Below are 15514 nucleotides of genomic sequence, written 5' to 3'. Positions count from 1 at the left end.
TTTTGATAGCAGTTGCTAAATATCAAAAACTTATTACACAAAATCCTATTTTTTTAGAACGAGTTGAGGGAGTAGTTATTAGTATCTGGGAGGTCAATTAAGGAGAGGGGTATTTTATCTGCCTCCGCTCAACCCCAACTCGATCGGCCAAACACCCTTTAGAGTATCCTTTGAAAAGAAAAGGTTTCAAGGAAAAACATTGGATACACAAGTAACTCATGTTCAACTTACTATAATAAGAGAAGCAGATGCAAAAGTAGTAGCACCAATACACAATTCCTTTTTAAGTTAATTCACAAACTTTCCTTCACAACAATTCATATATACATATCACATTGAATAAAGAAATCATTAAATTCAAATACACATTACACTATGAAAAGAAGATCTTAAAAGCATAGAGACTACTCTTATAATAGTTTAAGAATCGAAAGTGTATTTTAACCTAAAAATTATTATCTTAGCTATTTCAAGAGCGACAAGTTATGCATTGTGAGATCCCACAACGATTAGAGAGGGGAATGAAGCATTCTTTATAAGAGTGTGGAAACATATCCCTAGTAAACTTGTTTTAAAATTTTGAAGGAAAGCTCGAAAGAGAAAGCCCAAAAAAGACAATATCTGCTAGCGGTGAACTTAGGCCATACAAATGGTATCAGAGACAGAGACAGATACCGAGTGATGTGTCTTAAAGAACGAAGCATTTCTTATAAGGGTGTGGATGTAAAAACTTCTTCTTAACATATGCATTTTAAAACCTTGAGAGGAACCCACTGGAATAATTGGTTCGAGCCATCATTATCAAAGAGAATGCCAATCAATATAAAGAAAATGACTAAGAAGACAAAGGCATGTGGCTTTCAAAGCTTTCCATCTTCACTCACTAAAAGTGGTAATTTCTATGATGTATGCTTATATCATATGCTTCCCCCACCTTATCACTACTACAAACACTAGATCTTTTTCATCTCTAATACTCTCCCACTTCAGCATCAAACTCCCATCAGTATGACAAATCAGACTGTCATTTGATTTACAAAAAGGAATTGGGGACAAGCGACCTCATTTGCTTAAAGCAGAAACTGAAGATCGTTGTCAACCGGGACCTTTGTTATCCAAAAAGTCGTAGTTTACTTTTCTCAGGGTCGACTAAAGGACATGGTGCCCGACCTTTTCGAACACTATGGATTTCTTCCAACTGTCTGAGGTGGAAAGTGACAGGGGACTACGTATTTGGAGATAAGACGTGATACCACAAAGAACTTCTAAAGGATCTGCTTCTATGGTAAGATTCTCAATCATGGACGAACTACCCTAATCAAAAGAGAAAGGAAGCTAGTAATCCCCACCTAATCTCACATAATCTTTGCTCAATCCAGTAGAAAATTAGATCATGATATTGAACTTAGCATACCATATGTCAAGGACTACTACAGATTAAGATGCTGAAGTATACAATCCAGTACTTGCAATGTAAGGTCATACGGATTTTGTATATGCCTCAATAATTAGAAGGATATGAATTGTAGCTTTGCGTGGAATGATAGCGATGCCATAGTGTTAATAGGCATCGCCAACCTGGTTGATGTGGACACTATCCTATCTCTAAAAAGTTGATATTTTAGATATTTTCGAACCTAGTTCGTAGTAGTTTCTACCTAGTTTCTGAGAAAATCCACGTGATATAAATTCCACATAAAAATGTCCTTATAGGACAAGAGATGCATGGACACTAGCATTTATCATATGTCTTGGACGCATAAACTCTTGATGAAGTATATGACAATTCATTATCAAAGCATAGTAGCAGAGTTCATAAAGTGTTGTAAAAGTGAAGGCCATTAAATTGATAGAAAGAACAAAATTTCACACTCAAACGTCCAACTCTTGCAAGAAGTTTTGTGTAATGTACTTATGAGTACTACGCATGACTCTTCATGGAGGTACTGTTTGTTTAACGACTCGAGCCTACTGCTAGCAGATATTGTCCTCTTTGGACTTTTCCTTTCGAGCTTCCCCTCAAGGTTTTTAAAACGTGTCTGCTAGGGAGAGATTTTCACACCCTTATAAAGAATGCTCCGTTCTCTTCTTCCCTGACCGATGTGGGATCTCACAATCCACCCCCCTTCGGGGTTCAACGCCCTCGCTGACACTCATTCTCTTCTCCAATCGATATGGGACCCCCTATTCCACCCCCCTTCGGGACCCAGTGTCCTTGCTGGCACACCGTCTCATGTCCACCCCCTTTGGGACTCAACCTCCTCGCTAGCACATCGCTCGATGTCTGACTTTGATACCATTTGTAACGACCCAAGCCCACCACTAGCGGATCTTGTTCTCTTTGGGCTTCCCCTCAAGGTTTTTAAAACGTGTCTGCTAGGGAGAGGTTTCCACACCCTTATAAAGAATGTTTCTTTCTCCTCCCCAACCGATGTGAGATCTCACAGAATACATATGCATAATTTATTTGATTGCAAGAAAGAAACGAACAAGTTGAGGCATTGTTTTTTTCAACTTGAGGGACCCGTGAGTCAACCAGATGAACCCACAGAGGCTGATTAGTTTGTTGGCAAAGGAGATTAACAAAAGAACAAAAACAAGCCCCAAGATAGCAAGCAACTAAAGCAGTCGAAGTTCATAGCTTAAGCAAGTAAACTAAAAATGAAACTTAAATACTTTTTTACTCGTAAACATACTACATGTTGCCAAGAACATGCCCACCATCCATGAATTTGGTGCTTCATTTGATTAGAGGCTCAAGGATTCACAATTTGTCTTCAAATTTTTCCTTTTCTACAAATTTGTGCAAGCAAATGGTATGGTAGGCCAATATGTTTTGCATAATAAACAAGGCAAACCATGTGAGAAATTGCCAACTTCTTCACCTGATGTTTTCTATCCCTCTTTACTTTCCTACTTATCCATGATCCAATCCTTGACAAAATTTCTATATATAGACACACACACACACACACACACACACAACACTCATTCAAAGCCAAGCACATAAACAAGTACCATAACAAGTCCTTTGAAATCCATTTCAAAAGGCAATTCAAACCAGAGTCTCTACTTCCTTGTTCTAAAATCATACAGAGATGGGAGTCCACTTGACAGGAATAGCAAATGCAAAGCAAAAGCTGCAGAGAACTTTCACGGCAAAACAGGGGATTGGATCGACAGTGACGAATGTTCCTAAAGGGCATTTTGCAGTGTACGTAGGCGAAATGCAGAAGAAGAGATTTGTGATTCCGATATCGTACCTGAATCATCCATTGTTCAAGGATTTGCTGAACCTTGCGGAAGAGGAATTTGGATTCGATCATCCAATGGGCGGCCTCACCATTCCTTGCACCGAAGATTACTTCATCACCTTAACTTCTGCCCTAAATTGTTCGTAGATTTGCAATCCCCTTCTTCTTCAGCCCAAATCCGACACTTCTCTGGTTCGATTTTTATTAACATGAGAGATTCAATCAAAGCCGCTCCCTATGTTAATCTGTTAATTTTGTTTGTTCTTCCTAATCAATCATTATTATTAATATTATTATTACCATTTCGAGTTCCAACTCTTAATTTCACCTTTTTTTTTTTTAATTTAAATAAAAGCGTTAATTTTTCAAATTATGCTAATTAAATCACGTTAAAATTTTAAATTATCGCTAATTATATATTTTTTTTTTAAACCTATCCATCCAAAATATTTATCATCACGCACTAAAATTAAAATTTAGGTATAAAATCCAATACCCGACAAAATTTGGACAAACCTAGAATGGGTCGTAACCCGAAACCCAAAACCCGAGGTAAATAAGAAAGATTTGAGCCAAAGCCAAAATCAAACCTCTTCGACCTCAACATGAGGTCGAAGCCAACCATATGATCGCCCTCTCAAAAGGGCATCCACCGACCAGTCCTCTAAAAAACAACTTAATTATTAATTTAAAATTTTCAATATCAATATCAATAACAATATTTTAAATATTTAAATAGCTTTTTAAAAAAAAATGTTATAATTTATTACAAATTATTTATAAGTAGAGGTTTATTAAAAATAAATTTAGAAAATAAATTTAAAAACAAAAGAAAAGGATTGCTCCAAAATGTTTGCAAAATGGCACTATATTAATGTATTTTGGAATTATTAATGAAAATGAAATGATAGTGATAGAAAATAATTATTATTTAATATTAGTTTAAAAAAAAGTTTCATATAATTAAATAATATATTTTTCATATTAAAATTTAGGTTATGATATTTTTTTTTTACAGGAATTCTCATTTTTATAAAATATATTTTAAAATTATACAAAAATTTTAGAAACAACAAATTCAAGTTTTTTTTTTTTTTTTTTTTTTTTTGTGTTATTTATATTTATTTACAGCCTTTGTCCCTTAATTTATAGAAAATATTATTGAAATTTAAATGGAATATTATATTATATTTGTTGTCAAATTCAACTCGTTTATATCTGTTTGAGATAAGACCGACCCTCTTTTAGCTCAATAAGATAGCTTACAACCGTTAAAACAAAAATGTGATCCATATAAAAATGAAGCGTATAAAAAAATGTTATCTTATTGGTTCAAATCTTATGAGATAAGAAAAATGCGGATATGCTTTAATCGAGCAAAAAAGTGCAAAACCTTTTTGTAAACACGTTAATGATTAGAGATCACTATCATTTCGTGGGACACATTTTAATAAACTATCAATTTTTATCGACATTTATATAAATATATATATTATTTATTTATTTATTTATTTTTGTGATTGGAATGGTTTGATTTTTTTTATATAATCATTTAATTTTTAGTTACATATATTTTAAAATTTTAATATAATTTATTTTCTTGAGTTAAACTTAACCTATACAAATTTATTATTAATTTTAAAATATATATTTTTTATTATGAATATATATATATATATATATATATATATATATATATATATATACGGAAATTAACCTATACAAATTTATTATTAATTTTAAAATATATATACGGAAATTGAGGGGTAAATTTTAATTAAACTTTTGATAATAAATAAATAACATTTTTCTTTCGTTAAAAACAAAATTTTGAATAAAATACTCGAACAATCCCAATAAACCTAATTCAAAAATTTTATATTTAAATTAGGTTGAATTCATTATTAATATATATATATATATATATATATATATATATATATATATTTGTATTGAAAATAATTGGGTTGGATCGAAAAAACGTCTCAACCCGATCTAACCTGACCCAATTCACGAGCACTCTGGCTAGAAGATCACTCACCATAAACTCCGATTCAACTCAATCCAACTCAACTCACGAACACTCTTACTAGAAGACCATTCAACGTAGACGTACAATGTATTTAATTTTAGGGTTTCTGTGATTGAGCTACGGAAAGAATTGAGTGGTATACTAGAACGGCCGAGTGTGACGGAGGACGGTTGGAGCTTTTAATGGAAGGGGCCGTCAAAGGCTGTCGCCTGACGAGCAGTTGAGTACGGGGAAGTTCATATACAGAGAATTTGGCTCAAGACAAAATACAAGGAGAAGAAGACGATGGCTCGTGGGGCTGCACCAATACCTCAAAAGGTTCCGTGCAAGTTGCAGCAGAGCCATTATTGGGAGAGCCTTTGGCCTTCAATTTGCTGTCTTTTTTCAACACTACAACCTGTTTATGTACCATACTTTTCTACCCTTTGCCACCTAAGCGTCCTATGTGGATCCCGACGTTGAAATTTTGTGAACGGTAAGTACGTAAGGACAATATCTTTACACGTACGAGAATCTTTGATTAGTACGATGAGAAAGTAAAAGTCACTTGGGATTTGCGTCTAAAATGGGTAAATATTATTAGAATTAGACTACTTGTATTCTGATTCGTTAGTAAAAATCACATCCAACACGTTATTGATCGAGTTCGTTAGGTTGATATGTGGTCACAATTTATCCAACACGATCATTGAGCTATCGTTAGATTGTGCGGCAAGGTGAGCCACTGAAAGGAGGAGGAGACGAAAGACGGTATTCCAAATCTATGTCGTTATTGACCAATTATCGTGTTTTTCTAATTAGGAGAGGAGAACATAGAAAAGGAGAGATAATACGTGCAAACTCAATATATATTCTCAACCCGATATTCAAATCTTCATTAACCCTAATCTTTTCTCCCTCCTTCTCTCACATGAGTTTCATGCGACGTTTTCCACCCAACACACGTCCCTCCAACGATGATGTTAATATCAACAACCCATGAGGCCCGCTATGTCCCACCTCTGACGAGGCTAGATGATGACTCACACGGGTGCTCTGTGTCACAATTGCACTTTTGTGGTAGCGGGCAGCAATTATGCGACATTTGTTCTAACCCAGCGAACAAGTCAACCGTGAGAAATTCGAACTTCGTGGACAATATCAGCATATGCTCTAGCCTCGAGTCACGTTCGAGAGAAATGTCTTAGAAAACATGAGCGAATAAGTACATTGAAACCAATTTGAAAGAAAACAATATTACAAGCTAAAAACGATTAGGCAACAACAACGACTTTGATAGCATATAACCTAGGGAGGAAGAACAGACAACTAGTCATATCCTCTATAGTATATTTTGGGGTCTTTTAGCCCTGGCCGGTGTAGACATGAATTTGGTGAACGGTCATACACCCATATTGACACAACCTAAAATATTTAAGACCTATCTAAGATGGAAGCAGATAAAAAGAGTTTGGAATGGGCATGCAGTCATGGACAACACGTGCTGAACAAGAATGATCAGGACATCGTTCCACGCAATCCACGACACGCAGACCTCCAATGGCGTTGTACGACAACTTGCCGCGGTTGAAACACGAGAAGAAGGTAGACGGTGGACGGTGGACGGTGGACGGTGGACGGTGGGGCTGTACTACCGACAAAATCGCCAACGTTCCGTGCAGGTTGCGGTAGAAGCATTGCATTATTAGCCATGAATTTTGGTGTCATTTCTTCTGCAACTTCCGATCCGTCTTCTTTCTTCTTCAATCACATTCTATTTCTCTGTAGCTGATGAACACACCATGTACGACTCTTTTGTACCCCTACCCCATCTCCCCTCCAATTATTTTTCTGCCACCCAACCTAATACGGATCCCGACTTCAAAATTTTGTCGTTTACGTGATATATGAGTAAACGACGATATTATCTTAGTTAGTATACATGCATAGAGCGAAGAAAGGAGGAAATGAGTAACTTACCTTGTAGATCGTCTTCCGCGTCAAAGATGCACCTTTTTATTCGGTGGTTCAATCATAAGAACTCCATGTTACACGTGTTTTACTTCAATTCTATGTTGGGTGACCTTCTAAATTTTTTTTTTGTGATGCATGTGAATGAAGATAAAACATTCTAGAATGACTTGTGTTGATCTGTAGAGATAGTCTTTATTCGTAAGAAGCGAGAAGTAGATAATGTGAGCATGTCATGTCGGGGCCATCAAGTGTCAAATCCTGATCGTGACATGGGTCGTTACAGAACATACATCCTGGAAGGACTCGTGTTGGTCTGTGGAGATAGTCTTCACTTGTAAGAAGCGAGAAGTAGATAATGTGAGCATGTCGTAAGAGAATGTCTGGGTCATCAAGTGTCAAACCCTGATCCGAATCATGACATGGGTAATTACAAAACATACATGCTGGAAGGACTTGTGTTGGTCTGTGGAGATAATCTTCACTCATAAAAAGCGAGAAGTAGATAATGTGAGCATGTCATGTCGGGGCCATCAAGTGTCAAATCCTGATCGTGACATGGGTCGTTACAGAACATACATCCTGGAAGGACTCGTGTTGGTCTGTGGAGATAGTCTTCACTTGTAAGAAGCGAGAAGTAGATAATGTGAGCATGTCGTAAGAGAATGTCTGGGTCATCAAGTGTCAAACCCTGATCCGAATCGTGACATGGGTAATTACAAAACATACATGCTGGAAGGCCTCGTGTTGGTCTGTGGAGATAATCTTCACTCATAAAAAGCGAGAAGTAGATAATGTGAGCATGTCATGTCGGGGCCATCAAGTGTCAAATCTTGATCCGAATCATGAAATGGATCGTTACAGAGCATGCATTCTGAAAGGACTCGTGTAGGTCTATGGAGATAGTTTTCACTCTTAAGAAGCGAGAAGTAGATAATGTGATGTCGTAAGAGAATGTCGAGACCATCAAGTGACAAATCCTGATCTAAATCATGACATAGGTTGTGACAGAATATTTCGATGGGAGCTAAGGAAACACAAGACAATTACATAGCTGTGAGTGAGTGGCAGAAGTAGTACTAGAAAGGCCGTGTCTGGCGGAGGATTGTCGAAGTTTTTAATGTAAGGGACCGTCGCTGGGTGTGGCAGAGCCATTATTGGGCACTGAGTCTTGGTTCTCACAGCTCTCTGTAGCAGATGCTCACTAATCACATTCATTACACCATCATACATTTCTAGGTCTAGTTCGAAAAAGTTAGAGACCCTCGGTCAACCTCGTATAAATAGAAGAACTTCCGTTGACACGTAGATAGTTTGGTTCGTTACAAAAGATCATATCTGTGAGATCCCACCTCGGTTGGAGAGAAGAACAAAACACCATTTATAATAGCGTGGAAATCTCTCCCTAACAGACGCGTTTTAAAAACTTTCAGGAAAGCCCAGAGAGGACAATACTCGTCAGCGGGTGGGTTTAGGCCATTACAATATTTCTATTAATACAAGGCATTTTGGATGAAACAACTGTTCGTGTAAAATGGGTAGCTTTCAAATTTTTAGCATAGTAATCAAAGGAAAGATTTTTACTCATTTATCTCGGACAAATTCTGAGTATTAGAATAGGTACTGACTGATCGAAGATATTAATGATAAGATCGAGATTCTCACTACTCATTTTGAGATCTTTTATAAAAAAATGACGTGGATAACGAGTGAAGCTATAATTTCCGAGTAGGTTAAATCTTTTATAAAAAAACGATTCATACGTAGAGCGCGTTTCGAGTAGGTCAAATCAATCACTACTCGTTCTTTATCTTTCCAAAACAAGACGACCCTATTCAACTTAAGAAGATGGGCCAATGATATTTGTAATAAAACCGATTCATACTATAGATAAAAACGTGTATCGAAATGTGTTATCTTGTGCAAAGTTCAAACGCTCGGTCGTGCATGGCGAGATTGTCGGGGCTTTAATGGAAAGGGACCGTCGCAGGCTGTCGCCTTAGGAGCATTCGAGTAATGGGAAGTTGATATACAAAGAATGAAGAAGGTTTGTGGTTGTGGTTGGTTAGGGTTAGGGTTAGGGTTAGGGTTACAAAAGTACAGACAAAATTTCTCCCATTATTACTCCTCCTTTCTCACATTCTTTTTCTCTGTATCAAATGAAGATGAATCGCTTTCATTCAATCACACAACCTGTTTTTGTACCATATTTTTGTACACTCTTCAATTATCTTTGCCACCTTAGCTCACGCGGATCGAGCGAAGAAGAAAGGAAAAGACTATTATACCCTCGTAAAATTGTCTTCGATGCTAGAGGAAAGTTAAAATGGTGTGTTCGGTGTAGTAGATTTAGAAACTCGAGATTGATTCAAAAGGTTGTTAAAATTATCAAAACGATATTCACTGTTGTGGAACTTTTAAATCAAATTCTCTCTTGTTATGGTAGAAGTTTGTCCTTTCTAGGGTTCGTCTCGATGTTTAGACCAAACTTCATCCAAGCTTTAACTAGTTAGGCTTTGAAGAGAGTCAGAAACTCAAACTCGTCTTTCTAAGAGTTCGTCACGACATTTGGACTAAAGTTTGTCCAAACTTTAAGCCATTACTAGTTTGGAGAATTAGAAACTAAAAGTTTTTCCTTGTAAGAGTTCGTGAGATCCCACCTCGGGGAATGAAGCATTCCTTATAAGGTGTGGATACCTCTCCCTAGTAGACACGTTTTAAAACCGTGAGGCTGACGGCGATACATAACAGGTCAAAACGGACAATATATTCTAGTGGTGGGTTTGGACTGTTATAGAGTTCGTGAGATCCCACATCAGGGAACGAAGCATTCCTTATAAGGTGTGGATACCTCTCCCTAGTAGACACGTTTTAAAACCGTGAGGCTGACGACGATACATAACAGGCCAAAACGGACAATATTTTTTAGTGGTGGGTTTGGACTGTTATAGAGTTCGTGAGATCCCATATCAGGGAACGAAGCATTCCTTATAAGGTGTGGATACCTCTCCCTAGTAGACACGTTTTAAAACCGTGAGGCTGATGAAGATACATAACAGGCCAAAATGGACAATATTTTCTAGTGGTGGGTTTGGACTGTTACAGAGTTCGTGAGATCCCACATCAGGGAACGAAGCATTCCTTATAAGGTGTGGATACCTCTCCCTAGTAGACACATTTTAAAACCGTGAGGCTGACAACGATACATAACAGGCCAAAATGGACAATATTTTCTAGTGGTGGGTTTGGACTGTTATAGAGTTCGTGAGATCCCACATCAGGGAACGAAGCATTCCTTATAAGGTGTGGATACCTCTCCCTAGTAGACACGTTTTAAAACTGTGAGGCTGAAAATAATACATAACAGGCCAAAACAGACAATATCTACTCGTGGTGGGTTTGGACTGTTATAGAGTTCGTCTCGTGCATTTTAGACCTCTAGAGAATTACAAACCCTAAAGTTCGTTATTTCTAGAACTTGGTTCGAAGTTGTAGGGTTAGATCATTGGCTATCCTCTCCACTTGAGCTCTTCTAGGAATTGGGAAGGAGATGTTGATCCATAAGGTCAAGTTGGGATGTAAAGTCAAATCTACTAAGGTCCTTCTCCTATTACCCTAGATGCTTTCTCAAAAGTGGTGGACAAGAATGGAGTCCCTATTACCATCTCTTTATAATCTAAAGTCTAAAGGGATTAAACTGTAATGTGCAAGTTGTATAGCGTGCAAGGAGAAAGAACCGATAGAGTCCCTATTACACGGTATGATACGTATTGTGTGCCAGTGCACTTCGTGTCAAATGAGTGTGAAGTATCATTCGTTCGAATTCGATTATTCAAGTGGAAGATAGCTAAGCTTATTGTGCAAGAGAATCTTTCTTAAAAATAATGCTTTTGATACTTATATGGTCGTGTATGGTTCGAGTGTCACTTTATATTGTGTAATAGTCCAAGCCCACCATTAGCAAATATTGTTCGCTTTAGCCCGTGACGTATTGTCGTCAGCCTCACAGTTTTAGAACGTGTCTATTAGGGAGAGGTTTTCACACCCTTGTAAGGAATGCTTCATTTCCCTCTCCAACCGATGTGAGATCTCACAATCCACCCCTTAGGAGCCCAACGTCTTCGCTGGCATACTGCCTAGTGTCTGGCTTTGATACTAGTTGAAATAGCCTTAGCCTACCGCCAGCAGATATTGTCTGCTTTAGCTTGTTACGTATCGCAATTAGTCGCACGGTTTTAAAACACTACTAGGGAGAGGTTTCCACATCCTTGTAAGGAATGGTTCGTTCCCCTTTCCAACTGATGTGAGATCTCATAATCTACTCCCTTGAGGGCCAGCGTCCTCATTGGCTCACCGCCCGATGTCTGGCTCTGATACCATTTGTGTCTAAGCCCCATTACTAACAAATATTGTCTGTTTCAGCCCGTTACATTTCGCCATTATCCTCACAGTTTTAAAACACATTTACTAGGGAGAGATTTCTACACCCTTAAGAAATGTTTCGTTTTACTCTCCAACCAATGTGAGATCTCAGCATCCACCCCCCTTGAAACCCCATCGTCTACACTAGCACACTACCTAGTGTCCGGCTCTAATATCATTTGTAACCGCTCAAGCCAACCACTCTTGTAAGGAATTTTCCGTTCTCCTCCCTAACCAATGTGAGATCTCACATATTATCCCTTCAGTGCATAAAAACGTAGACTTTAAAAGACGTTAGATAGTTAGGTTACTAAATTTTTAATTTTGTGTCCAGTAGGTCATTGACTAGTTCGACATATTTGTAAAATTTTATGAACTTTATAAAAATTTGATATAAATTTTAACTATAAAAAAGAAAGATTAAAAGAATCATGAGATAATGTAAAAGAGAATTACAAAATAATGTGAATGTCTTCTTTTTCATCCCTCCTAGCCCTAGCGAGGCCAAAGGCGATGAACTTTAATGGAAAAACTAGGTGACCATCACAGCGGTTTCCAAGCTCACGTGGGTCCATTCTCCTCCTAGTTGTGGCTTTGGATAATACCACTGTATGGTAAAAACCACAATCCAAAACCCCCCAATGAATTTCATATAAATTCAACACCATTTCGAGCTCAAAAACTCATCCAAATTCCAATATTACTTCCAAATTTCTCCTTTGAGACATTTCCTCGAACACTTAGCGTAATGGGTATTCGTCTACCGGAGATCATTCTTCACGCCAAGCAAATTACTCACCGGCAAATTGGATTTGAAGTGATGAAGCACCGACCGGCGTCGTCGGATGTTCCGAAAGGCCATTTCGTGGTATATGTTGGGGAGGACGAAGAAGAAAGGAAGCGATTCGTGGTGCCATTGTCGTACTTGAAGAATCCTCTGTTTCAAGAACTGTTGAGTAAGGCTGCTGAAGAGTTTGGATTCGAACATCAGTTTGGTGGGATTACGATTCCTTGCGCGCAGGATCATTTTCTCGGTTTAACTTCTCGATTGAACACACCCATAAGCTGAAACTGATCAGAAATGAGAACCCATTTGCCTCCAAAATGGTAGAACACTGTAAATTAATCGATGATATTCTTATATTTGCGTTTTTTATAAATGGGTTTCTCCAACTGTAGGGGAAATCATTGATGTATTCTTTTTACTATTGATTCAAAGTAAGTTTTGAAAATCCTCTTCCGTTTAATTCAATGTCTGAATCAAATGATAATTTATGAACCGTCGCCATGTTATCGGTCTCTTTTTGTTCATCTTCAAACGCCATGTTTGCATCTCACACCGTTTGACGTTTAGAAAACTGATCAGAGTAGAAATTTTGGTTTCGATAATATAAACCATCTGCTGTTCTTCACGGGCTGTGAAGTTTTGATTCTCTGTTGCAAATTAGAAAGCTGTTTGAGTGATTCTCTGATGATGGGTTCTTTTATATCAAGAACTCTTCTGTATGTAAACACTCAGTTCTTTGGTTGTTCTTTCTTTCTGCTTTTCTTCCCCTGTTTTTTCTCCTGATGAAGGCTTGAATTTCTGTTTGAATCTGATAGAATGGCTTTTGGGTATGTTTATCCTGCTTATGAATGCTACAAGATTGTGGAGAGGAGCCCATTAGAGATACTCCAGCTTTTGTTTTGGTGCCATTTTTGGTCTGTAATGGATGCCCTGTTCTAGCATCTTGCTGTTTAATTTGATTCAACTAATAGCAGTGTTCAATGCTTTCTTTTCAATGTTTTGTAGGATCATAGTTGCTTTGCTTACAGTGTTGGAGAAAGTGGGAGACCCTTTGATTTCATGGTATGCAAATGTCACTCATTATCTGAACTATATAACCGAATAGAAGTGTTTATAGGCTTAATTTTCAAAAACGGTAGGGTTGGTTATCAAACACGGCATAAGTTTTCAACTTCCGATTTGTTTTCGATGTTTGAGAGAGTGAGAAACTTGGGTTTCGGGGGCTCCTCTAACTTTAGGAGGCTTTGTCCACCCGAACCGAACAACAAAGTTTTTAAGTTATTAAGTTTTCGACTCGGGGCTTGAACTGCCGAGTATAAGGGTACCCATAGAGAAATTCTTATGCAGTTTCATTAGGGTTATCAGATAGAGCATAAGTTTTGAACTTTTGTTTTGCTTTCGATGTTTGAGAGAGTGAGAAACTTGGGTTTCGGGGTCTCCTCTAGCTTTGGGAGGCTGTCCACCCGAACCGAACAACAAGGTTTTTAAGTTATTAAGTTTTCAACTCGAGGCTTGAACTGAAGAACGTGTTCTAAACCCGAGCACAAGGTACCCTAGGGGAGATTCTTATGTAGTTTCATCATGGTTATCAGACACATGATAAGTTTTGAACTTTTGGAGGCTTTGTCCACCCGAGCCGAATGACAAGGTTTTAAGTTATTAAGTTTTCAATTCGGGGCTTGAACTAAAGAACATGTTCTAAACCCGAGCCTAAGGGTACCCTTAGAATTTCCCTAAGTTTTCAACTTTTGTTTTGCTTTCAACATTTGAGAGAGTGAAAAACTTGGGTTTCGGGCCTCTCTAACTTTGGGAGGCTTTGTCCACCCGAACCGAACAACAAGGTTTTTATGTTATTAAGTTCTCAACTCGAACATGTTCTAAACCCGAGCATAAGGGTACCCTTGGGGAAATTCTTATGTAGCTTCATCATGGTAACTGGGCTTTCTAAATCTTTGTTGTGAAGGTTGCCGCTGTACAATGAAGCAAAGCTGGCATTCTTCATATATCTTTGGCATCCTAAAACAAAAGTAAGCATTCAACATCTTAAAGAAGCCTCTTTATTCATTCCATCAGATGATATCTAACTGAGGTTTGTTTTCAGGGAGCAGCAAGTATGTTCGAGTTCGTTCTTCGACCATTCATAGCGAAACACGAAGCGAAAATCGATCATTACCTGGTCAAACTAAGTCTCAAGACAGCCGATATCGCAACCTTGTTTGCAACCTTGTTTTGGCATAAAACAACAAGTTGCAGCGAAACGACGTTACTCGACTTGCTGCATAATGTTTCGTCTCTGCCTATGTCACAGACTTGTCGTAATCAGGTACTCAAAGCTTCTCCAAAACTCTTGGAAATGGAAAGAACTTGTCCTTGAAATATGTTTGTTCTGGCAGAATCTCAAGGATGAAACTGAATTAGCAGCAAAGGCAACAGAACCTGTATCAACTATGGAAACTAGAGTTGCAGATGATTCAAAGAAGAAGGTAAGTTTTGATGAACTATCATCGAAACCGAAACGTCGAAAACGGCGATTTCCGAGCTTGTTTTGTGCTAACTGAGTCTGAGACTGCTCTTCCGAAAGAGCAGTCGGATGTGTTTGTTCTATTTCAATGATCATATGCTTTGCAACAGTTAAATTATACGAGTTAGATTGAATTGATCATATTGTTCGAGTTTTATTTTTTCTCTTAATCATCCATGAACTCGATGGGATCGAAAAGTATTTACAACTCGAACCCGATCCCAATTTGAATTTGCATTCTAGAACCCATTCTCATAGGGAGAGGGACTAGAGAGTAGAGACCATGAAGCATGTGAGGAGGTGATTAGATGAGGTAGTCCACTAGGGATGAAGACATCATAGATAATATGAAGTTGGCAGCTTTTTTTAGATTTATGTGGTTGTGAAAAAGTGGTGAAAGCCGAGTAACGATACATAGGCTCAATAGACCAACACGAGCAAACATGTCTCCTGCGACTCGGTTACGTTTAGTCTTTGCTTCTAAAGTATTCTCATAGACCAGCACAGAGTAAAACACGCTTACCTATGAAGTTCCTATGATTGAGCCA

At 37.9% G+C, this 15514-nt stretch overlaps 2 protein-coding genes across 5 annotated transcripts; both read left to right on the top strand.

Annotated features, from left to right (window-relative positions):
• The first annotated feature begins 3089 nt into the window (after positions 1-3089).
• LOC111792541 (auxin-induced protein 15A-like) lies at positions 3090-3549 on the top strand. The gene has a single exon (XM_023674058.2). The coding sequence runs from the start codon at positions 3099-3101 to the stop codon at positions 3399-3401; it is 303 nt and encodes a 100-aa protein (XP_023529826.1). The 5' UTR covers positions 3090-3098; the 3' UTR covers positions 3402-3549.
• An 8605-nt stretch (positions 3550-12154) lies between these two features.
• On the top strand, positions 12155-15121 carry LOC111792509 (auxin-responsive protein SAUR21). 4 transcript variants are annotated; one of them, XM_087123095.1, is made up of 6 exons: positions 12653-12765; positions 13261-13359; positions 13451-13507; positions 14409-14472; positions 14547-14768; positions 14839-15121. In XM_087123095.1, exons 2-6 carry the CDS (start codon positions 13262-13264, stop codon positions 15001-15003), a joined length of 606 nt encoding a protein of 201 aa, XP_086979221.1. In that variant the 5' UTR covers positions 12653-12765; position 13261; the 3' UTR covers positions 15004-15121. The 4 variants fall into 4 exon arrangements, 3 of the variants coding, with proteins under 3 accessions (XP_086979222.1, XP_023529792.2, XP_086979221.1); XM_023674024.2 differs by lacking the exon at positions 13261-13359 and having other exon boundaries at positions 12598-12765; XR_015420596.1 differs by lacking the exons at positions 13261-13359; positions 14547-14768; positions 14839-15121 and having other exon boundaries at positions 12156-12765.
• Positions 15122-15514: the final 393 nt, after the last annotated feature.

The sequence above is a fragment of the Cucurbita pepo genome, chromosome 4 (assembly GCF_057944985.1).
Source record: "Cucurbita pepo subsp. pepo isolate OVF chromosome 4, ASM5794498v1, whole genome shotgun sequence".
NCBI lineage: Eukaryota > Viridiplantae > Streptophyta > Magnoliopsida > Cucurbitales > Cucurbitaceae > Cucurbita > Cucurbita pepo.
The sequence above is the reverse complement of the archived record's forward strand: the minus strand, read 5'-3'. Positions and strand labels throughout refer to the sequence as shown.

Excerpts from the sequence above, each read along its gene's own strand:
- LOC111792509 (XM_087123095.1), top strand. The coding sequence starts at position 13,262 with ATGGCTTTTGGGTATGTTTATCCTGCTTATGAATGCTACAAGATTGTG. Across the intron at positions 13,360-13,450 it reads TTGTTTTGGTGCCATTTTTG|GATCATAGTTGCTTTGCTTA; the intron begins GTCTGTAATGGA and ends AATGTTTTGTAG. Across the intron at positions 14,769-14,838 it reads CACAGACTTGTCGTAATCAG|AATCTCAAGGATGAAACTGA; the intron begins GTACTCAAAGCT and ends TTGTTCTGGCAG.
- LOC111792541 (XM_023674058.2), top strand. The coding sequence starts at position 3,099 with ATGGGAGTCCACTTGACAGGAATAGCAAATGCAAAGCAAAAGCTGCAG.